Raw genomic sequence first — 25,096 nt, 5'->3', positions numbered from 1 at the left:
TGGTGTAGAAACAATGCGACTATTTATCCTGTTGGAAAGGGAGGCAACCGACGATCGGCGGCGACGACAACTAGTTCCTCTAGGAAGTGCCGTTAGTCTTGGTTCTGGTCTGGCATTAGTTTTGCCGTACCAGCGCCGGACTAGTCCTTAGAGGATACGCCGTTAGTGTTGGTGTCGGGCTTCCGTCGGTCCTTAAGGGTGCAACCCCAACATCAGCCTCTCTTCCTCCTTTTGCGCGTCGTTTTGGTTCCTTTTTGGCTGAGCCATAGTTTGTAGGCGTCGGTATCGACCAGAAGGTCGACTGGTTCCCAGCCAGGTCTGACGTAGCCTTTCCATTTGACTTTGACTTGCTTGACACCATTAGAAGTGCGTTCGCCTAGGATCTTTTCGACCTCCCAGTATTCTTCACCATTGATGACTTCCATAGGTGCTGGTCGATCGTCGTGAGTCTTTTGGGAAGGGAAAGCGTCGTTGGCAGCTGAGCGAAGGCGATCGGCATGGTAGACGTCGTGAGCAGTTGTACCCGGTACTTCAAGACGATAAGTGTGAGGGGTAACTTGTTCCAACACTTTGCAGTATTGGTATTTTGCTCTAAGTTTCCTGCCGAGGCCTGAGCCTTGTTGTTCAGGGCGTAGGGTGAGCCAAACGTATGAGCCTGTAGGAAAATCTGGTGCAGGACGTCGGTGTTCATTCTCGCGTTGCTCCATCTCCGCTCGTGACAGAGAAAGGTTGGCGTGGGCCCATTTCTGGGCGTCTCTCAGGCGTTGGATGACCCTCTCAGCCTGTCCGAGTGGACCGTTATTGTCGGGTTCGACAGGCAATGGTGGTGCGGCGAAGACTCGTGGGTGGTAGCCGTGAGACAAGAAGAAAGGTGAAACATTAGTGGCAGAAGATGGGGTGGCATTGATGCTGAACTCGACCATGGGCAGTAGATTGAGCCAGGCGGGGCCTTCAGCGCTGAGTTTGGCAAGTTTGACTTTGATCTCAGCGTTCATCCTCTCTGCAGCTCCATTGGTAGCCGGATGGTAAGCTGTTGTGGTTAGCCTTTCGATCTCTAGGCGTTTGCAGAGGTGTCGCCAAGCTGCGTTGACAAATTCGCGGTCAGACAAAATAGATTTTGGCATGCCGTGGTGTCGGTAAAAGTGGTGGAAGAACATATCTGCAACAGATTCCATGTCGAGGGCGTCGGCGGGAATAAGGATGACGCCCTTGGATAGACGGTCTATAACAGTTAGGACGTGGGTGTAGGTGATGCCGCCTTTCTGTGCTGGTTCCAAAGGTCCGATAAAGTCGATGGCAATCTCGGCCCAAGGCTGGTCGGGAATTGGCAAGGCTTTGAGGGTGGTGTCCTTGTTGTCGCGACGAATGTTAGAACTACCACAAATTTGACAGTTGCGGCAGAAACGGCGGATATCTTCGACGTAGCGGGGCCAGAAAAACTCTCTAGACAGCTCGACTTGCATGACGTTCTTTCCGGGGTGCAGCATCATGGGCGAGTCATGAATGTTCTGTAGGATGGCGGTTCTCAATGGCTCGTTAGTAGGTACCCATAGTTTATTCCGAAATCGAATAGCGGATTTGGCGTCCAAAGAGCAGTCGGAAATGTTGACTCTCAACTTGTGTCTGATTGTTTCGGGCCACTGTGACAGTCCATCTGTCAACGCTTTATGGATAATGGCGTATTCATCATCGGCAGCACAGGCATCAGACCAGAGTTCCCGTAAGGCAGGCGGAAGTTCGGGGGTAGAAGGGGCTTCTGGCGTGTTGGTGGTTTGTGTCGAGAAAACTTTCAACCCTAAAACCCTAAAACCCTAAAACCCTAAAACCCTAAAACCCTAAAACCCTAAAACCCTAAAACCCTAAAACCCTAAAACCCTAAAACCCTAAAACCCTAAAACCCTAAAACCCTAAAACCCTAAAACCCTAAAACCCTAAAACCCTAAAACCCTAAAACCCTAAAACCCTAAAACCCTAAAACCCTAAAACCCTAAAACCCTAAAACCCTAAAACCCTAAAAACCTAAAAACCCTAAAACCCTAAAACCCTAAAACCCTACATTATCACTTTTACTTTCTATTCACTTTCCACCCCTTTTAATTCACACTCCATTTTCTTCTCTTTTCTCCCTTTTTTCCTCCTTTATTCTCCCTTTCTTCTCTCTTTCATCCAACACTAGCGGTTCGCTAAATCTCATATCCGCTCTACTATGACATCATATTCTCAAAATTTTGAACTTCAAAATTTCCATGTCCGGGACAAGGGTTAGGGTTTACATGTATGTCACATGATCGCTTTACGACTAGGGTTAGTGGTTCAGATCACATGACTCGATCAACCTTAGGGTTATCACATTTGTCATGTGACCCATGTGTATTCAGGGTTAATGCATGTGTCACATGACTTGTCTCGCTAGGGTTCTGTATCTTAGTCACATGACTCTACACTTTCAGGGTTACATCTCTGATCACATGATTCTCCACAATTAGGGTTGGCCGCCTAAGCCAAAATACAAACTATTGAATCTCACCACACTTGTTCATCCAACCCTCAATCCATCAACCATATCAACCCACTTACATCCCCTCATCGCCTTCATCTCCTTGTTCCTACTTGTATCACTGCTTTTTGTCATTTCTCATCATATCTCGCAAACCCCGCTACTTGACAATCACCATCATTCTTCATTCTTCATTCATCATTTCCATCCAACCTATGCTTGTGTCACTCTTGCCCTGTCATTCATACCAACCACTACACTTGTCCACTTACTTGTCCAACTATTCCTACACCCACGAGTCCACCTATCTATTAAACCACTTGTCCACCTGGTTGTCGACCTATGTAATAAACTACTTGTCAACCTACGTCTAAACATAATTGTCGACCTGTCTGTCAACCTAATTGTCAACTTATCCTGCCACTTATCCACTTAATTATCCTGCCTTTTGTCAACTTGCTTCTCAACTTGCTTGTCCACCTTGTTCTCAACTTGCTTGTCCTGATACTTGATGACATACCTGTTACACACCTTGTCCGCCCATGTCCCACCATAAATCTCCCGTCAGTTGTTCACCTATTCCTGGTCCTCTTTGTCCATCCCCTTGTCCACACCATTGCCACATACTACACACAATCTTGCCCTATGCCACTGTACCCCATGTCCTACCCTGTTAATCTGAATCAACCGACCGCAGCCTTATCCTATGCTCAACACTGAACCTCACCATCACTTCCACTACCTGTAATCAGCCTTTGTTTTCCATATCTTCTGTCGCCTGTCAGTCTTGCCTTGCATCTCAAAACAAGAGAGTATATACTGTACCTACTGCCACTACAGTTGAATGCAAGTCCAGGTACCACAAATATACTCCACTGTACTGTTTGTCCTTACACACTAACAAACTGCATCGTCACTTCTTCAAACCCGTTACTTCGTATCTGTTATTTACTGCAGTAGTCTGTTAAACAAAACCCTCGCCTTAGTTCATTTTTGCCTCAGTCTGCCTGTCTGGAATCACACAATCTGCACTTTGTTTTGTTATCTTGAATGTCTACGTGTCGATAACTTGATTCCCGGAAACACCGCCCCGACCATCACCAGACGTTTACCATCGTTGCACATCAGCTACTTGTATCTAGCGCAATCAAATCAAATAATATCAGTAAGCTCAATGACGTTGGGCCATCCCTCGAGTTCACTTTGATTTCTTTATTTAAATCTCCACGTGCTTGTTACCTGCCTTACGGGATCACTCCCTTGACTACTACCACACGTTGAACTTCACTGTACCTCAATCATTTATAGCCCGGGAAATTAGACTGCATTAATAGGCTGAGCATTGTCTAGCTATCCTCCGAGTATACTTTGATGTCTCACTTTAAATGTCCTCACGTTCGTAACTTGACTTCAATGATCACCACCCCGATGCCCACCACCCGTTGAGCTTCACTGCATGCGGACCACTGATCTACAGTGCAAGCAAATTATACAAATAAGCCCGTCAAGGCTAGGCTATCCTCTGGGTGTTTTTTCATTTCCTGCTTTCATCGTGTTCATGTCTGTGGCTTGACTGACGAGATCACTTCTCTCAACAGCAAGCATCCTGCGTTCGACCTTACTACACTTCAACTACTCATCGTCAACGTGGTTGGGGTATATCAATAAACTCACCAAAGTTTGTCCACTTTGCCAGTATGCTTGGCTTTCCCAGTTTAAATCGCCTGATTTCTTTAACTTAATTATCAGAATCACAGGCCCGATCACCACCACACGTCCGACGTCACTGCACCTCAACCGCTTGTTCCCTGCGGAATCCAATTATACCAATAGCCAGATCTTGCTCGGACTATTCCCTAGGTCTGTTTTTATTTTCGTGGTGCAGTGTCGTCATGTCGTCAAATCAATTTCGGCGTCTCCACCCCGTGCATACCCCGGGTCATCCCACCACGTTCGCCTTGACAGCACATGAGTTACTTTTCGCCTCTACATTTCAACTATACTGATAGTTTTCTCTCATTCCGTTGGTTTCCCGAGTCTAGTTTACTTTTCTTCTTGCAATGTCTCCGTCTTTCGAAATTGATTTTGGCATCACCACCACGTACACACCTCCGAACACCACCACACGTGTACCGTCAAAGCTCAACCAACTCTTGACGCCTCTGCAATCCAATTGGTTTTTCGTGTGTATTTCAGTTGGTTCATCCTCCGCGCCTGTTTTTATTTTCAACCTGCACACTCCCTGTTCCGCTAAACCAAACTTCGCATCTCAACGCCGCGCACACCTCCGAACATCACAACACGTTTGTCGTCACAGCTCAGCCGCCTCTTGTCCCCTCTGCAATTCAATTGTATTTCCGTCTGCACTTTAGTTTGTTCATTCTCGGAGCATAGACTTTCTTTCGTCGTGCATTCTCCCCGTCTTGTCAAGTCAATTTTCGTATCACCACCGCGTTCACTGCTTCGAACATCACGACACGTTTACCGTCACAGCACATCGACCACTTGTCGCCTAGAAAATCCAATTATACCGGCGTGTGTGTATCAAGCAGTTCATGCTCTGTGCCTAACCTTTCTTTTGTAATTTCAATCCTGTGTTGTTCGCAACTTGACTTCCGCATCACCACCCCGCTCACTACCCCGATCACCACAACACGTCTGCCTTCACTGCATCCCAATCACTTGTCACCTGCACAATCAAATTACACCGATATGCTCCCCCAAACCAGCTCATTCTCCGAGTATACTTTGCCCTCTTGCCTTATCACACGTCATGATTGTCACTTGCCTTGACCTCACATCCGCTGCTCAAAGGAGATATTCAATTCCGGCCACCACCCAACTCTCACCTGTGACACTTCACCAGCACCAATCTCAATCTCCAGCCTATACTCAATGTCCCTTTTGTATCTTGCGTCACATCTTGCTCTGTCTCTGTAACTATATCTGCTCAAACTCGGTGTTGTGATCTACCAATTGTCTTGTGTGCACTCCCATTTGTGTGATGTTCATTATGTCAGCCTTGTTCTCTTAACCCTACCCAATATTCATCAATGTGCAATGGCTACCAACAAGCCAAGCAAAAAACGAAGTCAACCAGTCTTCTAACTTTTCAAACAACCACCACACCTGCACCACGTCGTTCCAAAAAAAAAAAATATGAATACTACAGCAACCAGTCCAGTGGTTTATCTTCACTTTTAAACACCTTTTGTTCATTTTAATGCAGTTCTCGTGAGTGCATCGAGCTGTGAAGACAGCCAATTGCCTCGATCACTTCCAATACGAGTATGCTATTCTCTGATTCAGCGGATCCCTGTTACTTCCCCACTGTTTCCTGAGTTGCACAGCAGCTTTCTTCGTCGAATTCTTTTTTCAAACAACTTGGATTTTTTCTTGACTGACCACCCCATCCCGAATACTTTGTCACATTTTGTCGCAGTTGAACTTTCTTTGAAATCTTCAAACAGCCACCACAACTGCAAATATACTTCAAAAAAATCATGGTCTGTAATAGTTTGTCTCTTCAAGCCTCAGCTTCACTCTAATTCTCTTGTTTTCTTTTTTAATGTAGATCTCACCAGTGCATCCCAGTGCAAAGACACTCAATAGTTGCGACAGCTTCCAGGCCATGTCCACTAAAGCAACCACTGTAGCCACTGTAAATCGCTGTCGTGCCAGTCACATACAACTGATTTGGATTTTTTTTGCCAGCTTCAAAATGTATGTCTCAACAGGCTCTCACGATGCAGCCATTTCTGAGTCGTGCAATTCAGCAACTGGATGTGTGTCAAAAGTAAAAGGCAATTGTGTTGCACATCTGTTGCTATCCAGTTTTTAATAAACAAAGCAATTAATGGTGAGTGCACATACATGAAATAGTAGATGTATGGTTGATTGCGTTGATGTTAAACACCAAGTTGTTCAATCGTGATGTCGCAAAATCAGTGTGTGCGTCAAGTAAATGTGTGTGTGTAAGTGTGTCGCTGGGACTTGGACATTTACAAAGGCACTTGAACAAAAAAAAAAGAATCCCATACCAAGACATGGATACATGTCGATTGCCAGGTCTGCTCAGCAACAGGACCAGGAGACAAGATTTGTTTTTTTTCTGCAGGCAAATAGCCGAGCATAAACAAGCGGATCCAGCCAATCAGAGCTAGGCAGTTTTGAACGAAAGTTGGGTTTAAAAAAAAAAGAATATTTGAAGTACCTTTAGTATGGAGTAATGGGGTAAAAGGTACATGGATTAAAAAAAAAGATTAGTATGTGAAAAAGCAGTTTTGTGTCAAAACTGGGCCAGGGCGGGTATATATATATATATATAGTAGTAGTAGTAGTAGTAGTAGTAGTAGTAGTATGCTGAGCCACATACATTTTGCAGCTTATCTGAGACTAACTACCTAGCTAGTTACAGCACTATCATATCAACTTAGTGTTATTTTGTCATTGAACTCCAAATTGACGCCATTTGTCGTGATTACTTGTACATGCGAGTATTGTAATACAAGTGTACAGCTAGGTGCAAGCTTGTAATATCTATGTCTCGTCAGTTGTCTGTAAAGCAAAATGTCTCAAGTCCGTGGCCGTCTCGGAACTATTGGAGTTGGAGAAGCTGGGCTGAGATGTCGTGATCTAGCATAATATGGTGTAGTGGTTGGATACCAAGATAAAAGGCGGCAGCTCAAACTATAATCATGGGAAATAGCACGGTGTGGTCAGATGTTAATTCTACTTAAACCCCCTCCCGCTCATGAACGATGTCCTATTTACAAGTTCACTTAACTTCATCACCTTACTAACCACCTTATTTTCTATTCTCCCGAACCTCATTTCTTCTCCTTATCATTCATAATATCTTTGTTTTCCCAGATTATCATATTTTGAGCTAAGCATCATGTCTCCAAGTGCTGTAACCCCTGTCGTTGCTGCACTTAATGTTCTGCCAGGGAAAAACAATGAGGCTCCCCGTGAAATATTCCCAGATGGCATTCGGACTTCCGGCCAACACAACCCTATCTATACGGCCCTGAGATCTTACAAAGACTTCCCCAAAGAGATTTCTGGTCCGACTTTTTGGCAAAGAGAAGACTACGTAAATACCCCAGAACAGTGGACTCATCACCTAACCATAGATGAGATCCAAGAGCTTAGTCTTGCTTCAGATGCCTTCATTGCAAGTGGCATTCCACTCACGGGTATATCCAAGGTTTGTGGTTCATACACCCCCTAATAGTCCCACAAGCTTAATACTTACATGAACTCACAGGTTAACTTTCCACTGCCCAAACTTGGGAAACTTTTAAAAACTATCCGCAAAGACCTCCTTGATGGCAAGGGCTTTATACTCTTTAAGGACTTCCCTGCTGGTCTCTGGGGAGATCATAAGAACGCCGTAGCATATCTTGGTCTCGGAACTTATATTGGCTATTTTGTCTCGCAAAACGGCCGGGGTCATGTTTTGGGACACGTGAAGGACGTTGGTGACGACCCAACTCAGATTGATAAGGTTCGCATTTACCGCACCACAGCCCGCCAATTCTTTCATGCCGACGACGGTGATATTGTCGGTCTACTGTGCGTTCAAAGAGCCGAGGAGGGTGGTGAAAGCGACATTGTCAGTACCCACAACGTATGGAATACTCTTCAGAGAGATAACCCTGATGTTGCTGAACTCTTGACCAAACCTATTTGGTACTTTGACCGCAAAGGTGAAGTCTCTCACGGTCAGGACGATTGGACACGCCAGCCTGTCTTCTACCTGGAAGATGGTGGAAAGGAGCGTGTCTACATCAAATGGGACCCTTACTATGTGCGCTCTTTAAAGAGATTCTCAGACCGTGGAATCATTCCTGCTTTGAGTAACGAGCAAGAACGGGCGATGAAGATTCTAGAAGAAACATGCCAGCGTCTGGCTCTTCATATGATTTTGGAAGTCGGGGATATTCAATTCGTGAGCAACACACATCTCCTTCATGCGCGAACAGCGTACAAAGGTAATTCAACCTCAAAAAGAATACTACTTTTTTCTTCTAGGACTAACAATTATATGATACTTTAGACTTTAGTCCTCCTTCGCCCCGGCGTCATTTATTACGCCTTTGGCTCTCGATTCCCGACATTGAAGGAGGATGGCATTTGCCGTTTCCTGATAGTTCGGAGAAGAAGAGAGGAGGAATTCAGGTTAACAATCAACCGCCAGTTTGTCCATTAGATGCAGAGTAGTGAGCTATCAGTAGTGTGATTATTGGAAATTTAATGAGGTAATGATTGTTTTTCTTTGTTGTAAATTGCATGAAAACAAGAGACAATGTCCCAATTGTTCGAGAGAATCTTCCCAAGAGATTCAACGACTCCCAAACGTACATAAAGAAGTATGTATGCATAGTCTAGTTATACCACCCCTTTCCAGTAGTAATCACGTATTTAATGTTATTCAGATTAGAAATATTCAAGCCAGAGAATACCCAGGCCTCATGTTCATGTGTGTTGATGTTGTCAGCATGCCAACCCTACAAATAGAAGCATCTTAGGGTTGTGCTCCTCTGACTACATCGGAATTGCCCTCAACTCGTTTACGTTCTAACATCACAACTCGCCACAAGTGGAACGCTATTGTAAAAGTTCCCTACCTAGTGGAAGCTGAATGACAAAAGGCCTCACTTCTCCTTTTCTTGCTCGGACTAGACTTTGCTTCTAAGCTTCACTAGGCATTCTCCTCCGACTACTACTTGACTCTAGCACAAGACATCAATGAACTTCTGGGCATAAAAGGGCTGCTCTCTCTCTCTCTCTTCCATAGTATCTAGAATAGAAGGCATCGATCATCGTTCGCCTTTCTTCCCCTTCATTGAATACATTCTCTTTCTTTGAACTCTCTGAACTTGTGACGTTCTGGATACTTCTCCGTACAGGACAACAGTGAGTCCTTCTATTAAACACTGATAATATGCAGGTGAAGATATCATCAGTTGCAGAGCTTCAGTCCCAGGTATTTTAAGGTCTGTGTTCTGCTTAGTGTGTCTAATAATGAGATACGAACAGCCTCAACTGTCCCTTGGTTATTTCGTCATCTGCACTAAAAATCTGTCTTAAAGCAAAATCGTTATCTTAGACTGTTATGAGTCGGCTTTTGGACCTGCAGAGATGCGTCATGGAATCAACATTCTAATACACTGAGACGAGCTTTGAGGAACCCCGATGATATAGGATAGTTGATTCCACAGTTTTCAAATCGGAGTTAGCTCCATGTTAACGCTTCATCATCATGTGAAGGTTCCGTGTAACATCACCGTCAAACAGTGCACGAGTAACGTTCAAGGTCCCCACCAGAAAGTTCATGTACGCAGCACGTCCAAAGGAAGCTCTCACCATCTGTGCACCATGGATGCTTAGAATGCAAACCTGCTCTTCTACCCAGCACGACAATCGCCAGATTGACCTTGAGCAAGAAGTCTGAATAACCACCCAGAATATTGTCCTCCGGAACAAGAGACTTATCGAGAAATCGCGCTCCAACAGAGGATCAAAGGGGCGAGGTGTCTGCACATGAAATGTATTTTTTATCTCTTTAGTATAGTTATAGAGTTGAACCTAGAAACCTTCAAGCATCGTTCTCTTCTTGTCTGATAATTGAATCTCTTCATTCTTCTCTCTGAACTTGTCAGGTTCCGGAATATACTTTCCGCCAAAGAACAACGGTAAATCCTCCGACTAAAAACCGACAGTACGGATTACGTGCTGAACATTTATGTATGTACAGTTGGCACCAAAAAGTCCCTATCCACCCTAAAAACTACACCAAGACTACATCACAACACTGTAAGCTTGATTGATGTATTTATCAACCAAATAAACGTTAATGTGGTCAATAATATATCAAATGAAAGCTGTGGTTTTGCTGTTTAATAATCTGTACATAAAATATGGTGTTCGATGCATTCATATTGCCTTTCTTCCATCGACATCTTGCACCCAGCAATCATGCCCTGGGGGACAGCCTTCCGCGTTTCCTTGCCGCACCTTCGAAGTTTGACCTTTTCGGCCTCATTATCCTCATGACCTTTGACGTGAGAAGGCACTGATTACAGTTTGCCCTTTAAAGCACTTCAATCGGCCTCGAGGAAGTTTTTATCTGAGAGGTTTGGCGGCCAGCCCATCGCCTCGATTCTATGCTGCCTCGACCATTTCATTCTTGACGCCGAGACATGAAACAGGGCACCGTAATTGTTGATTCTTTATAGAATTATGATATAAGAGACACTGAAGAAGATGGCCTGCAAGACCTTTTGCTCAAAAGTCGTCGTGGTTGAATTGTGGTTGAAGGTTGTGCAGGTGTTGATGAACAAGTTCAGAATTTGACCAAGTTTCATCAGGTGGTTAGAGACTTTTTGGTGCCCACTGTACATAGTTAGATTATTTGTGGAAAGTTGCGTACATTCGAAACCTCCCAGTCGTCGAATGGACCCAGCCTTCATGCAACCTTTTTTTTTTTTTTTCAAAAACTGTAGCTACTTGGGGTTTGTCCATATCTACGCTCTTGGTAAAGACTTTTTACATCAAAGGTATCAAAACCGCAGGCATAGTAAGCTTTTCTGTGGAGAAAATTCTTGCTGAAAGGCTTTCATGACCTTTTTCCATGTTAGGTTACTTTGTGGGGGTACTGGGAGTTAGGTGAGTACGTATTACCAGTCCTAGACCCATATTTCCAGCTAATCATGAAATGCTCTCTCTCCAAATTGCGTCATCCAGGAAAGCCAAACAAGACTTTTACTCAACATCATTTCTACTTCTACTAGCTGCACCCATTCACGTCTAACTTTTTTTTTCTATCCCGAACTTTTAAAGAAAATGACTCCTACAATCACACGCATAGTTCGGTCGTTTTCATCTTCAGCTCCGACTATGCCTGAGGGTGCTGAGAAAGTAACCGTAGCTGCTGGTTGCTTTTGGGGTGTCGAGCACATATATCGCAAACACTTTGGCCATGACAAAGGTCTTCTAGCTACCGCAGTTGGATATACTGGTGGCAATACATCGCATCCCAGCTACAAGAACGTTTGCTCTGGATCAACCGGGCGTGAGTTTACTAGTCTCCCTATTCCTCTCTTTATAATCTGCAACTAACATCTCCCCAGATGCTGAGGCACTTGAAATAGTTTATGACCCGAAGAAAGTGACCTACCGCCAACTCATAGAGTTCTTCTACAAGATTCATGATCCTACTACTTTAAACAGACAGGGCCCTGATGTTGGAACTCAGTATCGAAGCGCTATTTTCTTTCACAGTCCCGAGCAGGAGGAAATTGCCAAGGAGGTTACCAAGGTTGCAAGTGAAAATTGGTGGAAGTGTCCTCTTGCTACACAAATCATACCAGCTGGTGAGTGGTGGAGTGCTGAAGACTACCATCAACTTTATTTGCAAAATAACCCCTCGGGCTACGAGTGCCCAACCCATTTTTTGCGAGTATTCTCATGAAGTTCACTCGCATTCACATGATAGTTGAAATTGCCAATGTATCAAGAGATTTCAATAACTCCATCGACGCAACTATTCGTTAAAATGGATGTTTAGCTCTATATTTAACAAGAATCACAGAATTGTTCAGTTGGGCAATTGGATGAAAGCGTTATATGTTCAAAATTAATAGACTAAGTCGTATGGAAGAGAAGAAAGAAGAATTGATTGAATTGATACTGAACAAGAAGAAGATGATCTAATATTTCTTAGACTTTCCATCGCAACGGAGAGGGAGTACCTGCTCTTTATACACCTTTCCCATTACCCACGAAACGTCGTCTAGATCGTGAAACCGGTGCACGGGTTCACAAGTTCAGGCGTCCAGGAGTCCGACCTCGGGGGTTTCGAGAGTCGGTAGTCCGGTTTCAACATGGCGGCACATGGTCTCGGGTATACGGCGGTGATACCATTCTAACAAAAATCAATAACCAAGGAATGTTAATACAAGAACTAATCTACAATGAGTGGAGAACAACAAGGGAAACTCTGACTTCCAAATTCCATATCCTCTTTCAACGCCGAAACTATCATGCCAAAGAGTAAAGCGGAATGGAATATACACTTTACTTGCGACGCTGTCCCTGCATGGCTAGAATCTGGGCCATTCGGATAAAAATGTTGATGAAGTCCAACTCGAGGGAGATTGACTCGTTAACAGGGTCTCTAGTCATGATACCACGCTCGGCAAGGCGGGCATGGTGCATGACTTTCTGGACATCGTATAGAGTGAAGCCGCCAAAAACAGCAAGCCCTCCATACAGCCAAAGGTTCTCAGTGAAAGCCAGAGTACGGGCAGCAGTGGCTGGGATGACAAGAGGGGCAAGTCCAGAAGCAGCCACAATAGCTGCGCCAGCTAGTAATGGGCCTCCAATGTACAGGTATTTGTCTTGCTTGGCGGTGGCACCAACAACAGACAGAGACCCCATCATAGCAACAGTATACAGACCAGCACGAGCGATAAGAGCTCCGGGAAGGAAAGCAAGCATGGGGGCAATCATGACAGCTTGAGTAGCGTTAAACGCAGTCCACATGGCATACTTGGGGAGATAGCTTAATAAGTTAGATTGTTTTCATATTTAATGAACCAAAGCATTCGAGAGAATAGCACTTACTTGTCAGGTGAAATAGACCGGGTTCCAATCATTGTTCCAAAGCTCAGGGCTAAGCCGCCAAGTCCAACAACCCAAGGATTGGTAACCATCACACGATACACAAAACCCGAGCGAATCATTTGTTGGGCTGTTAGGCCAATGATTCCAACACCCACCCCGGTATGCAAAAATGTATCGTTCAGATAGCTGCGCTCAAAGCTTGGGATACCGCCATCAGTGCGTGTCTCGCGGTTGAAGACAAGGTTTATGGCGGTCAGAGTGCCGCCAAAAATGGCGCCTCCCACAAGCAGCTTTCGCATGTTATTCTCTCGGCTGGGGGCAGCATGTTGATAGGATGACTGGTTGTAGAAGCGTACACGCGGGCGGGTGATGGATCGGGTCGAGGATGGGCCGGCACGTGTCGTCAAAGATGTCGAGAATGGCTTGACGCCCGAGCAGACCTTCCGAAAGGAGAGCGACCGAAGCGCCGAAGACTTGACGAGTATTGAGGGAGTTTGATGAAGCATATTGAAAGCCATGGTTCGTGGGTAGGGTTGAATTGAAATTCCGAGTTATTATGGTGATATTATGGGGTACGGGTACTTTCAGATCGAGCGGCGAGATACCCGTATACAGGCAGTATTTTGTAGGTGTTAGGAGTCGGTGAGACGATAATATAAGCTTGGATGGCGTATGAAGAATGTTCGCATGAGATGCGCCGCAGGACTAGACGGAGATGCGGCACCCATTCAAGGCAAAATCTGATGACGTTTGACATTGACCATCATTGGTCAGAAAGAAACATTAGTCATCATATAATGATTAGTCACCGTGCGGAACGTACTGGAAGCGACCAACCTGAGATGAATCCGGAACTTGGCAGGTATTCATTTTTTCAGGGTGTCCCTCGTGATTAGTCGCAAATGACAACTAGTATTCTCGGAACAGTGTACAACACTCGGGACAAGCACGGATAAATGTATGTAGATACATACATACCAGAGCAAATGTCAAGAACTTGCGACATAATTCATGCAGTAGTACAACTAGTGTGGAGGATACAATTCGCATTTCCAGTCTTCAAGTTGCATGTCGTCATCGGCTAGCACATCTTGGACGTCCATGAGACATGGAACCGGAGTTTGACTGTTTTCGGCCTAAGAGACTATTTCCAAGGCCTCTGTCACCGATGGAATTTATTGGGGCTATAGTTAGTTGTATGTGTTACTATTCCAGTCGCGCGGGTCTAATGCTTTGGAAGTGCTTGTCCATATACACATGGACATACATATTGTACATACTCCTGACAATTCCGATAAACGCGCCCATGTTCATCCAAGAAGACGCGTTGTCACATTCCCTAATCAACGCTACATTCAAGCAGTTCGTTACATGTGATCAATCATGGTTAACTAGTTATACATACTACTACTCGTACACTGCTACATCCTTGTTTCTCTGTACTTCTGCAAAGGCCTGCACAACGTAACTATGTGTCTTTCTATGCTGCTGACGCGCAAAGCTTGCGTATGCCTTTGGCTTCGCTAGCTCTATTGACCAGGGGCTCTCAGCCCATGACAGCAAAACAAAGCATCCTTTACGCAACCAAGTCGTCATTGGCATCAACCCACAGACACTAAGAAACAGGTTCCACGAACCATTTGCTAGTTGACTACTTGTAGTTATGTACCAGCTGAAACTATGTTTCTTGATTTTTACGTTGACAGCGCTTCCCTGGGGAATTCCATTTTTGGTTTGTGGAAGAGACAGGGCTACAGTTCCGGAGTCGGGTTTTGCCTGAGAAGAATAAAGCATAAGAAGCACTGCAGCTCCCGTTGCGAATCGTGAGATTTCTGGTTTTCTTCAACATGCACAACACTGCAAAACTATCAACTATATAACTACACCACCCCGTATAGCACCAACTATTCTTGATACCGAACATCTTATTTATATTATAAGCGCCACATACTCTCACAACTAACACCACAATCGCCGAGACTCCAGAGACAAAATCTCACACGGATTGCAACCCGCCATCACCGTCATTACTGATACTCATCTTCTTCCTCTCTTTGCCTCGTACTTGACGGCACCAGACTGATTCCTCCACTCAGCATGCGTCTGCTCATATCCTTCATTTTTTTTTACACTCTTTTTGCCATGGCACTTCCAGTCGACCAAGAGACACAACAGATTTTAGCCACCAACTCAAGGGCATCCCTAATTTCAAAGGCGGCACCTATCACAGAACACTCAGAAAAACCTGTCTCACCAAATGATAGCATGTGGCTTCGCATATTTGGGGAGCGAAACGGCGCTGTTCCACTATCATGCTACTGCTCTGGCCCCGACATTTGTTGCAAGACAACGAAGGGCACATCTTGTGACTATGGCGTATGCAGAGGTCAAAGCCCCTGAATGGCCGGTTTGTGGGCAGTTGTTGGTACATACATACATATGTACATATGTATGTGTTATGTGCTGGCTCTAGTATATAGTATGCAGTACCAGTGCCAGTTGTGTGTTTCTCATTGCCACAACAAACTTCAGTTAGACAATCAAGGCATAAAAGATGGTGAACCATCCAAGTTCTTTCCCTTATAGTTAAATGCACTAATTGACTACAACTAGTCACAGTTATTTCAATAATGTAAGTGTGTTCAAGGGTAAATATGTACGTATGCATGTATTACGTCGTCGAACCCGATCGTCGTCGTCGAAACTGGTCACGTGAGTTATCTAAACCCTAAAATGTTGTTGGACGTTGAAATTCTCTAGGCCCAAGTGAAGCCCCCACATACAAGCGCCAAAAAGAATCGCAACCCTGAGATACACCGAAGCTATAGAAGTGATCGAGATGGCTTTTTATCGTAGCCATTCTATTTTTCCATACGAAGTAAAACGAGATAACAATAAAACAGGGACGATGGAGAGAACTACAAGAAAAGTGATTCTAGGTTGGTTATTCTCAGGGTCACGGTCTTGTACGTCGGAGGGAGAGAAATGGTGGGCTCGGGAGTAGCATTACCTTGGTTGGCTCTTCAGGCGCCATCTCCTCGTGTCTTTGGGGTGGTCGTATTTTTTCGTGGTACAGCTTGTAGTTTCCATATCCAGAGCCAGCCGAGAGCAGTTGGACCAGTGTTCGGGGAGGTAGTTTTAGCTCGAAGGGGGGTTTAGGGAGGCGCCCAGGCCCAGGTCTTTGTACGAGTGGGGAGCGCTCACCGCCCATCAGCCGGCACAGATCAGTTCCAGCGAGACTTTCGGGGCGTGTTTGACATGTGCGAGGGATGGTAGAAGGTCCAGAGGAGGGGCCATCCTGCCCCTGCTTGGGACAGGCTGCCAACGTTTACGTTCCGATCTATCCCCGCTCGGCCTGGGATTCCAATTGATGTGGTATAACTGACATGCGGCCAGAGGAATGAGATGCAAATCACGATTAAGATGCAAGTGGAATGCCATGATCAGATCCTAATTACTATATAAAGCTCGGTGACAGATGACGACTAACCCTATTCTCAAACGGTCTTTGAGTTTACAAGCTGTGGAAGTTGGCCAGACAAGGGGCGCATTGTGGCCTGTGTCATGACAGGTAAACACTACGTAAAATATACACACATACTTGGACAGACAGTTAGCTATATAACTATATATATATATATTCCCAGAAAAGAAGATGACAAAGTTTGTATTAGAAACGGCAGAATGCAATACGTGGTGTTTCAAGCCCAGAAGCAAAAAAATCGAGGGTTAGTCAGCTATGTTTTGTTTAGAATTGAGCAAACTACTAACTAGTCATAGAATTAGCTAGACGAGACTTGCCAATATGCTACTGGGTTTGCAGGTACAATGCATGGCTACCCCCTTACAGGAAAACAAGACAGAGGGTAGTTGGTGTAACTAGTTATAAATCGCTGGTCTTGCCTCTGCAATGTCAAACTTCGGTTCTCATTCTCCTCGTCATCCTTTATCCTCTGTTTGAATGCAGCCAATGAAGGCTCACCATTCACCATCCAGCCTGGTCGAAACTCACGACTTGCCCCTCCACCGAAAATATAGCTCATGGAGCAGGGGACCTGGAGAGCATGGGAGACCAAGGAACACACCCTGTCAATGCGACGATCCAGAAGTCCTAAAGCTTGAAATAGTAGCAAGGATTTGAAGGAAAACAGAACTGAAAAGCTTGAAAAGCTCGACCCCTCTGGTGTGACGTTCACTAACGGGTCTCCTCAGGCTCAGAGTCGGGAATAGTTCTTTTATATTTGTTGGTAGATAGTCTATGGCAGCAGCATCCATACTTACTTGTCTCTGTATACAGGCGCAATTACGAGTACAATTTGCGCCAATTTCCTGTCTGGCTAGATGCCTGCGATTTATTGCAGTTTCTTGTCGCAATGGAGCGCTCATGTGTGTTCATATCCGCGTTTTGATTGCCATCTACTATCCTCCGTTCTGTGTATACGTCAACTGTGGAGAAGCCCCGTACACGTTGATTGGATGTCCAACATTGGGAAGCTGCCAAGTCTGCGCTAGAATAATCGAATCTTGTGTTCATGCCGACTGGAAGCTGCTTCACTCTGAGCAGCTCTTTTCTTTGCTCCCTGTTTTCTCTTCTTCTTCCCACGTCTACGTCTGAACTGGGTCCTTGAGATATCTTTTTTTTTTCCTTTTTCCTTTTTCCTTTCTTCGGCCAACATCCCCCCCCCCCCCCATCCCAGCCTCGTGGCAGCCTTTCAGGTGTGGTCACCACCAAATGCGTTGTTTTTTGCCCCCTCCCCAATTTTCCCGGATATAGTCTTTCGCTTGTTGCGACTAACTTCTCTTTGGTAAGCACTGTTGACGTAGTGTCGACGTTGCACTTCAGGCTTTCCTTTTTTTCCTTGAATAACTATTGTATGACTATTCGCACGAGTACACACGTACATACATACATACAGACACTCACACATTGAACGCTCTCGTTAACATTGCTTGTCTTCCCAGTGAGTTGGCGCACTTCGCACTTTCCCATTCTCTTCCATAACTACGCCTAACTACCCTGTGTATAGTCTGACGCCCAGTTCCAAGAACAAGATCCAATCTTTCATTACCGCCGATCAGGCACTTAATTGCCCACTCGGAAATCGACCCACAGTCTACTTTGTCCACCCTATCGTCATCATTATCGCCACAGCTTTGAAGAGCTGAACAGGCCGCAGGTTGCCATAACTAAACGCCCGAACAGAAAGTTTGCAGCTAACTACGCTCACGTGATTATTTGCACGGCGCACCGCTCGACTACCTGCTAGCACTGGTTGGACTGCTCGGCCATTCCCAAATTGCTCAACCTTTCGACTACATCCTCAAACCAACCAAGTCTGCCCCTCTCTCCCCCTTCACCGTCCCTTCGCGACGCCTGATCGCCTACCAACGTCTTCTCTTTGTGCGCGACTCTATCCGATAACACATACATATCGGCCAAGAACCAACGCCCTAAATCTTACTGCTTCTTTTGGGAGACTAGAAATAGGCATAGGTCCTACCCAGCATCGCCCTCATAGTGGTCATTGCGCCATAGAAGGCTTGAGGGCTTGGAGGAAAAGAATCGTTCATTCAGCCCTTTGCTCATTTGGCATTAGAATCTGCAATTTTCTTCATCCCCGTTTTCGTTGCTGGTCTTGGCCGTGATATCTTCAAGCCAGCTCGCTTCGGTGCATCCGCCCGCCTAGCATCGCCCACTTTCCATCGCGCAGCCCTCGTCGCCCATTGACCGCAGCTCATAGCCTCTCCACCTTACCCAACCACTCTCCGCGCGGCTCAAAATGAGGAGATCTAGAAGCTCACAAAGCTCTACGTTCAGAGCTTTAGCTCAGAAACCAAACACCAGCCAGTCGCAAGATCCTGCCGCCCTCATTCGCTCATTCAATGTCGAGACCAATCCAACTCGCCCTGTGTATCCTTCGCCCCTGACAGCTTCGACAATCCAAGACATGCCATTGGACCTGCTAGATCGCGTCCGTTCCTTCCCACTCTTCAACTCTGCCCCCGAAGAGTTTCTCGTCGCCATCGGCCAGCATCTCAAACCTCAAATACATACCCCCTCCGACCACATAATACGTGAAGGCGACGAAGCCAAGGCTATGTATTGGATAGTACGCGGCGTCGTTGCTGTTACGTCTCGAGATGGAGAGGCTGTTTATGCCGAATTAAAGCCCGGCTCCTTCTTTGGCGAGATATCTATCATCATGAATATCCCACGCACAGCAACAATCGTGGCCCGAACAAAGTGTCTACTTTTGTCATTGAAAAAAGAAGACTTTCAGGTTGAGCTTCCCAAGTTCCCTGAAATGGAAAAACTGATCAGAGACGAGGCCCAAGAACGCCTGACCATCCTCAAGAAAAAGCGACAAGATCGCTTCTCTACCCAACATCAAACACGCCACAGTCAGTCTGGTGCCTTGTCTCGGAATAGCACGCAACAATCAACGCCTGTCAACCCCAAAAAGCGCAAGTCCCCAAGCCCAAGTCTCATTGAAGACCCGTCAGTGGGAAGTGCTCTTGGCAGCGCTCAAGTCAATATCCGAACTACATTGAAAGAGCTCCCCCTCTTCTCAGCCTTATCTGCAGACGTCTTGCACTTTTTAGGGTTGAGTGCACAGCCAAAAACATACCCACCATTTACGGATATTGTTCTTCAAGGCACTCCGGGAAATGAAATATACTTTATTGTGCGTGGGGAAGCCGAAGTGATACACGACACTATACTTAATGACTCTGAATCCAATGAATTCAAAGCTAAAGTGGAAGACTCGCAAATCACACCCTACATTAGCGTGCTTCAGCGTCCCCGACTACGCCAAGGCCAGTATTTCGGCGAAGTTGCCAGCCTTGGGCTTGCGCATAAACGTACAGCCACTGTCAAGGCTATCACAACCGTTGAATGCCTGATGATCCCAGGGCCCGCCCTGGAAGAACTTTGGAGGAATAGCCCACCGGATATCCGCGAGCAAGTTGAAGAAACGGCGAAAGAGCGCTTTAGTGCTCCGTCTGATGAAGATGTTGTCATGACCGATATAACAACGCCCGAAATGGCCTCCAAACATACTTTGAACCTCTCCAAACCTACAAATAAGAGCGTCGCAGACCAGTTTGCTGGCTTCATGTTCTCAGGGTCAACAAAATCTATTTCTCAAACTCCCGATGACAAAGGTCGACCAACACCAGATCCTGATCCGTTTCTAAGTGTCGACATGGAAAATCTTCGTAACAGGCGAAAAGGATCCATCGCTCCACCAACTCCGCCAGCAGACTCTTCATCGCCCATGATTTCTCACTCAAAGCCTGTCCATCCTTTGTCAATGGACTACATGGCAAGCCCAACACCCTCAGCAGCACCCTTACACTCCCCACCCCCGGATAGGGACGAGATTCCGGCAAAGAGAGCACGAATTCAGCCGCTTCGACGTGAATCAGCAAAACAGCCCGTGCCCAATGTCATCTTGGAAATGGTGTTTGCGACCTTTAACATTGCAGAGTTGATGCAAATGCGTCTTGTCTGTGTTCATTGGAAGCAAGTCTTGACTACTTCACCCAAAGTCTGCCTTCGTGTTGACTTGTCTCTCTTCAACCGAGTTGTTACAGACCAGCTAATAAAGGACACCCTGGCCCCCTTCATCGGCCAACGTCCTGAGTACATTGACATCAGCAACTGCTTTCACATGACTGATGAGGGGTTTAATAAATTGTGGAAAAGCTGCGGCCAAAATGTCAAGTGCTGGAAGATGCGCTCGGTTTGGGATGTCTCAGCCAACCAAATCCTTGATATGAGTGAGCACTCTAAAATGATGGAAGAGATTGACTGGAGTAACTGTCGAAAGATTGGTGATAATCTTCTTGCACGAGTAACTGGCTGGGTTGTTCCTGAACTCACACCCAGTAATCCAGTCCCACTACAGCGCTCGGCCACTGCAAACGCAAAGGGCAGGATGTCTTTACAGAAATCACGTCAGACACCGCAACAACAGATCCAGAGATCATCGACTATGCCTGTCCCAGGTACCGTTATTGGATGTCCAAGGTTAAAAAAGCTCAATCTATCCTATTGCAAGCACATTACCGACCGCTCCATGGCTCACCTTGCTCTTCATGCTTCCGCCCGTCTTGAAAGTCTTACGTTGACCCGATGCACTACCATATCTGATGCTGGGTTTCATTCATGGGCTTCATTCCGCTTCACAAACCTCACGCACCTTTGTCTCGCTGATTGTACCTATCTTTCAGACAATGCCATTGCCGCCCTAGTTAATGCAGCAAAAAATCTTACACATCTCGATCTCAGTTTTTGCTGTGCTCTATCTGACACCAGCACTGAGGTTGTAGCGCTGGGTCTACCTCGCCTTAAAGAACTACGACTTGCGTTTTGTGGTAGTGCTGTTAGTGATGGCAGCCTTGGTTGTGTTGCATTGCACCTTAATGAACTTGAAGGCATTAGCGTCCGCGGTTGTGTTCGCGTCACCGGCAGTGGAGTGGAGAGCTTACTAGACAGTTGTGCCAAGTTGAAATGGGTTGACGTCAGCCAATGTCGCAACTTGGAGTCTTGGATTCGCTCTGGGGCCGTTTCTCGGTATGGCCATGATGAACGTGGAGGCAATGGCATTCCTGAAGGGCAAAAAATCATCACACCTCCTCCAATACCGGAACCTAGCGGTCCCAGACTTTTTGTCAACCGTGGCCGAGAATTGGCTCCCAGGCGGCGCGATAGAGCCAAGGTCAAGTTCATCTTACAGAAGAGCAAGTTTGGCCTGCGTTAATTGGATAGATGTGGTATTGCATTAATCCAGAAAAGAATTATATGAACTAGCTGACCACATGGAACAATGAAGATGTTAGCTTCTGAAAAATACCTAGTTGTTGCAAGCGAGCCAGGTGGTGAATGGCTGTGCGTGAGTATGTGTGTGAGAGACTATGGATGCAACAACAACAACGCAAGTTTCAGCAGTCCGACACATGTACAGGCATACATATGTCTTTGACTACAATAAGAATGGTGACTAGTCTCGTATATATGCAACATATACACAACAAACTACATAGCTAGTCATTTACATCTGCCTTGTCCTCTTGAACGTTCGGGAGTTCTCCGCTTCGCCTTGAGTGGGGTCGTGTTTTGTATGTGTACCGTATGAACTACAATTAACACTGTTCACTCCGTCCATTTTGCAACATCGCAGCCGTAGTCCAACGTCAACAGCCCTCGTGACTTGTGAAACATCCCCACGAATTTCCCAACAGCGTATATTTCCTCCATCAATCCCTTGTGAGCAAGCATTTCTGGGATACACTGCTTTCGCGTTGGCCATTACCCCGTCTCTTCAGAGCTGACCCCGGCCCTTTCACCCTGCCTCAGAACACAGCTTCCACTTCCACGCCCTCTCACTATGACTCTAGAACTGGAAACTCTTGCTCTAGAGCATCTCCCTCCGAGCCATGCTCTTCACATGGTTCTATTGAAGAATGTCAAAAATGCCGAGTTTCTTCACAGACAGCTTCTTTCAAGAAATCCCGACTTCGAATACGCCTTTGTAGATGCCGGCATTGTATGTGATTGTTCGCAATCCAGAGTACAGACACCTGCTAACATGATGTATATAGATAGTGTCCAGACTCCAAATTTTAGCTGCCGTTTGCAAAGCAGCAACTTCGGAGCTTAATAACTCTCTGAGAACACCGAATGTCCACTCTGAAATCGTCAATTCTTTGAACCCCACCAACAACGCAAGTTCTTCTCTATTATGTTTTAGCTCGTCAAGACTCTAACCCTTTTATCGATGCAGATTTCAGAATCTTACTCTCGCTTTGGAATCAGCGGCAAGTCTGTCAATGTCATTGTTTGCAAAATTTCTCCTGCAGAGCAAGCAGCTTCCACATGGGACCATCTGTCTAATAATGTCAAGGGAACTCCCTTCAAAGTGACTGATGAGAATCTTTTGACTATCTCCAACTGGCAAAAGGTTAACAAGTACTACAAACTGAACAGTTTACAATGGATGAGCAAGTTGCCAGAAGCCCAGCAAAAAGACCAAGCAAAAACCATTATAGTGGGGTCCATTGCAGCCAAGGGAGTTTAGTCAAGTTTTTCTTCTCCTCTAACTACTTTTCGTCGAAACTCAAGATTATACATTCTAGGTCTCCTCTGCCTCTAAAAGGAGCCATACAACAAACTTCACTACTTTGGATAGATGGCCTTATGATTTTTAAGTCCAAGTTGGTTTATAGTATAATGAGTGAAAAAAGCTATGCTACGCCAATGTATACAACCGTCATAAACAATAAAAGACTTTACCTGTGAGCTAAGTGATGATATACCTTCGATTCACTTGCAATGCTGAGGAAGATGACCGGCAATGGTATAGATAGTCTTCTTCAGTTCATGCCAATGGCGCTCTTTAAACGCCGCACCAATTCACCCCACATAGCATTGCGGCCATCAAGAGTGCGCTTCACCGCATCCTGATTCTCGTATGCTCTACGAAGCAAATACTTCATACAGTCTCCGGTCGAGCCCCAAACCATGTACTTAAAAACTTCAGGCGACAGTTTAGTCGCAGTAGTTGAAGCTTGGGCATCTTTGCTGGGGACGAGAAGTTCACAGGATACCTCATCAGCCATACCCTGCAACTGTGCAAATGCAACGCGAGTTTTCGCTTCGCCCTGAGCCATGAGCGTTCGGGCAAAGCGCACACTGTCGGCATTATGTGAAGCAAGAACCATGCTAGTCTTGGGAAAGGTTCCTTTACCAGGCATAGGCTCGGACCATTCCTGGCGCAGAACACTCTTGGCAAGACTGTTGTAGCATTCGTCGGTATCCTCCTTCGTATCATGAATCAAATGACGAGGATCAGAACCAAGGTATGCTCCGCGCACGAGTTTGACACCTGCAACAAACCCCTCTTTAGCCGCAATTTCAAGATGGCTCTGGAGAACAACGGGTGCCCTCTTCAGATATGCCTGGTACGTGCCGAAGATGACTGCATCATCGGAGCTTTTGTTGTATTTGCGCATGTAATTCAACGTCCACTTGTCAATACCGGGCTGTAAACGGGCTTGCTCTGCATCAAAGAGCAGACGCACCCCGCGTTCAACAGCCAGGTCGCAGACTTGGTTGATGGCGGCGGTAAGTTCAGGAGGGGGGTCCATGCCTTCAGAGAGGGCATATAGAGCTTGGCGCCCGGCTCCGGTGAATCTAAGGCTTTGTCAATACATAATTCTATGATCAGTGTCGACTATATGGAGGACTTACTTTACAGCAACAAAATCGCCCGGTCCAGCGAGACTCACAGTCTCCAAAGTACCATTCTTCCAGGGCGTAATCTCGTTTGCGACTGCTTCAGCAGCTCCTTCGCCCATGCAATCAGCAAGGGTTTTCAGCTGCTCCTCTTTGAGAACAACTTCCTTAGCATAGCATAGGATGACACCTTTGAAGCCAATGGACTTGAGTCCATGAATACTAGCACGTGTCTCTTCATGAGTTTCGCCAGCGCAAAACTGCATGTAGAAGGTGCTTTTGATGGCCATTTTCAGTAGAATGTTCTTGTCTGGGTTAAGAAAGGCCGAGGTCGAGTTGGCCAAAACATCCATTACCGCCAAAGAAGGGGGCAGAAGCAATCGCGATGAGGAAATTGATGTGACAAGCAATGATCGCAGAATCATATGTAGAGGTAAAATCGATAGAGGCTCCACAGCCTCAGACTGTGGGTTGGTTGAGAGAGGTACTTGCGGCATGGTGGCCATGGTCTCCTTCTTAGCAGACGAGTGCATCTCTCGGGAAGCAGGCGGGTTTGCGGTTTGGGTAGGAGGAGCCGCTGATGAAGAGTGTGTAGAAACAAGTCTGAATGCGGTCGAGGTTTGCTGTAAAGAAAGCCTTGGAGCTACCTTGGCATATCGGGCAAGACCAAGACCAAAGGAGGTCGAGGGAACCGTCCGAAGAATCATAGCGGCAAAATAAGCTTC

General features: G+C 46.0%; 7 protein-coding genes across 7 annotated transcripts; 4 read left to right on the top strand and 3 right to left on the bottom strand.

Moving 5' to 3' along the window:
• Window positions 1–212: 212 nt before the first annotated feature.
• Window positions 213–1,490, bottom strand: BROUX77_008176 (uncharacterized protein; the record flags this gene model as incomplete). Its single annotated transcript, XM_073753352.1, has 1 exon — window positions 213–1,490. The coding sequence occupies one exon, from the start codon at window positions 1,488–1,490 to the stop codon at window positions 213–215; it is 1,278 nt and encodes a 425-aa protein (XP_073602469.1).
• A 6,264-nt stretch (window positions 1,491–7,754) lies between these two features.
• On the top strand, window positions 7,755–8,711 carry BROUX77_008175 (uncharacterized protein; the record flags this gene model as incomplete). The annotated part of the gene is made up of 2 exons (XM_073753350.1): window positions 7,755–8,493; window positions 8,566–8,711. The coding sequence occupies 2 exons, from the start codon at window positions 7,755–7,757 to the stop codon at window positions 8,709–8,711; spliced, it is 885 nt and encodes a 294-aa protein (XP_073602468.1).
• Window positions 8,712–11,347: 2,636 nt separating this feature from the next.
• BROUX77_008174 (uncharacterized protein) lies at window positions 11,348–11,975 on the top strand (the record flags this gene model as incomplete). Its single annotated transcript, XM_073753349.1, has 2 exons — window positions 11,348–11,576; window positions 11,635–11,975. The coding sequence occupies 2 exons, from the start codon at window positions 11,348–11,350 to the stop codon at window positions 11,973–11,975; spliced, it is 570 nt and encodes a 189-aa protein (XP_073602467.1).
• A 605-nt stretch (window positions 11,976–12,580) lies between these two features.
• BROUX77_008173 (uncharacterized protein) lies at window positions 12,581–13,647 on the bottom strand (the record flags this gene model as incomplete). The annotated part of the gene is made up of 2 exons (XM_073753348.1): window positions 12,581–13,067; window positions 13,130–13,647. The coding sequence occupies 2 exons, from the start codon at window positions 13,645–13,647 to the stop codon at window positions 12,581–12,583; spliced, it is 1,005 nt and encodes a 334-aa protein (XP_073602466.1).
• Window positions 13,648–18,909: 5,262 nt separating this feature from the next.
• On the top strand, window positions 18,910–21,897 carry BROUX77_008172 (uncharacterized protein; the record flags this gene model as incomplete). The annotated part of the gene is made up of 1 exon (XM_073753347.1): window positions 18,910–21,897. The coding sequence occupies one exon, from the start codon at window positions 18,910–18,912 to the stop codon at window positions 21,895–21,897; it is 2,988 nt and encodes a 995-aa protein (XP_073602465.1).
• A 627-nt stretch (window positions 21,898–22,524) lies between these two features.
• BROUX77_008171 (uncharacterized protein) lies at window positions 22,525–23,214 on the top strand (the record flags this gene model as incomplete). The annotated part of the gene is made up of 3 exons (XM_073753346.1): window positions 22,525–22,683; window positions 22,739–22,861; window positions 22,921–23,214. The coding sequence occupies 3 exons, from the start codon at window positions 22,525–22,527 to the stop codon at window positions 23,212–23,214; spliced, it is 576 nt and encodes a 191-aa protein (XP_073602464.1).
• A 295-nt stretch (window positions 23,215–23,509) lies between these two features.
• On the bottom strand, window positions 23,510–25,078 carry BROUX77_008170 (uncharacterized protein; the record flags this gene model as incomplete). Its single annotated transcript, XM_073753345.1, has 2 exons — window positions 23,510–24,329; window positions 24,387–25,078. The coding sequence occupies 2 exons, from the start codon at window positions 25,076–25,078 to the stop codon at window positions 23,510–23,512; spliced, it is 1,512 nt and encodes a 503-aa protein (XP_073602463.1).
• Between the last annotated feature and the right edge of the window lie 18 nt (window positions 25,079–25,096).

Source organism: Berkeleyomyces rouxiae (assembly GCF_048999995.1).
Source record: "Berkeleyomyces rouxiae strain 22BRR77 chromosome Unknown BrBRR77_ptg000012l, whole genome shotgun sequence".
NCBI lineage: Eukaryota > Fungi > Ascomycota > Sordariomycetes > Microascales > Ceratocystidaceae > Berkeleyomyces > Berkeleyomyces rouxiae.
This window is presented reverse-complemented; position numbering and strand designations above follow the sequence as displayed.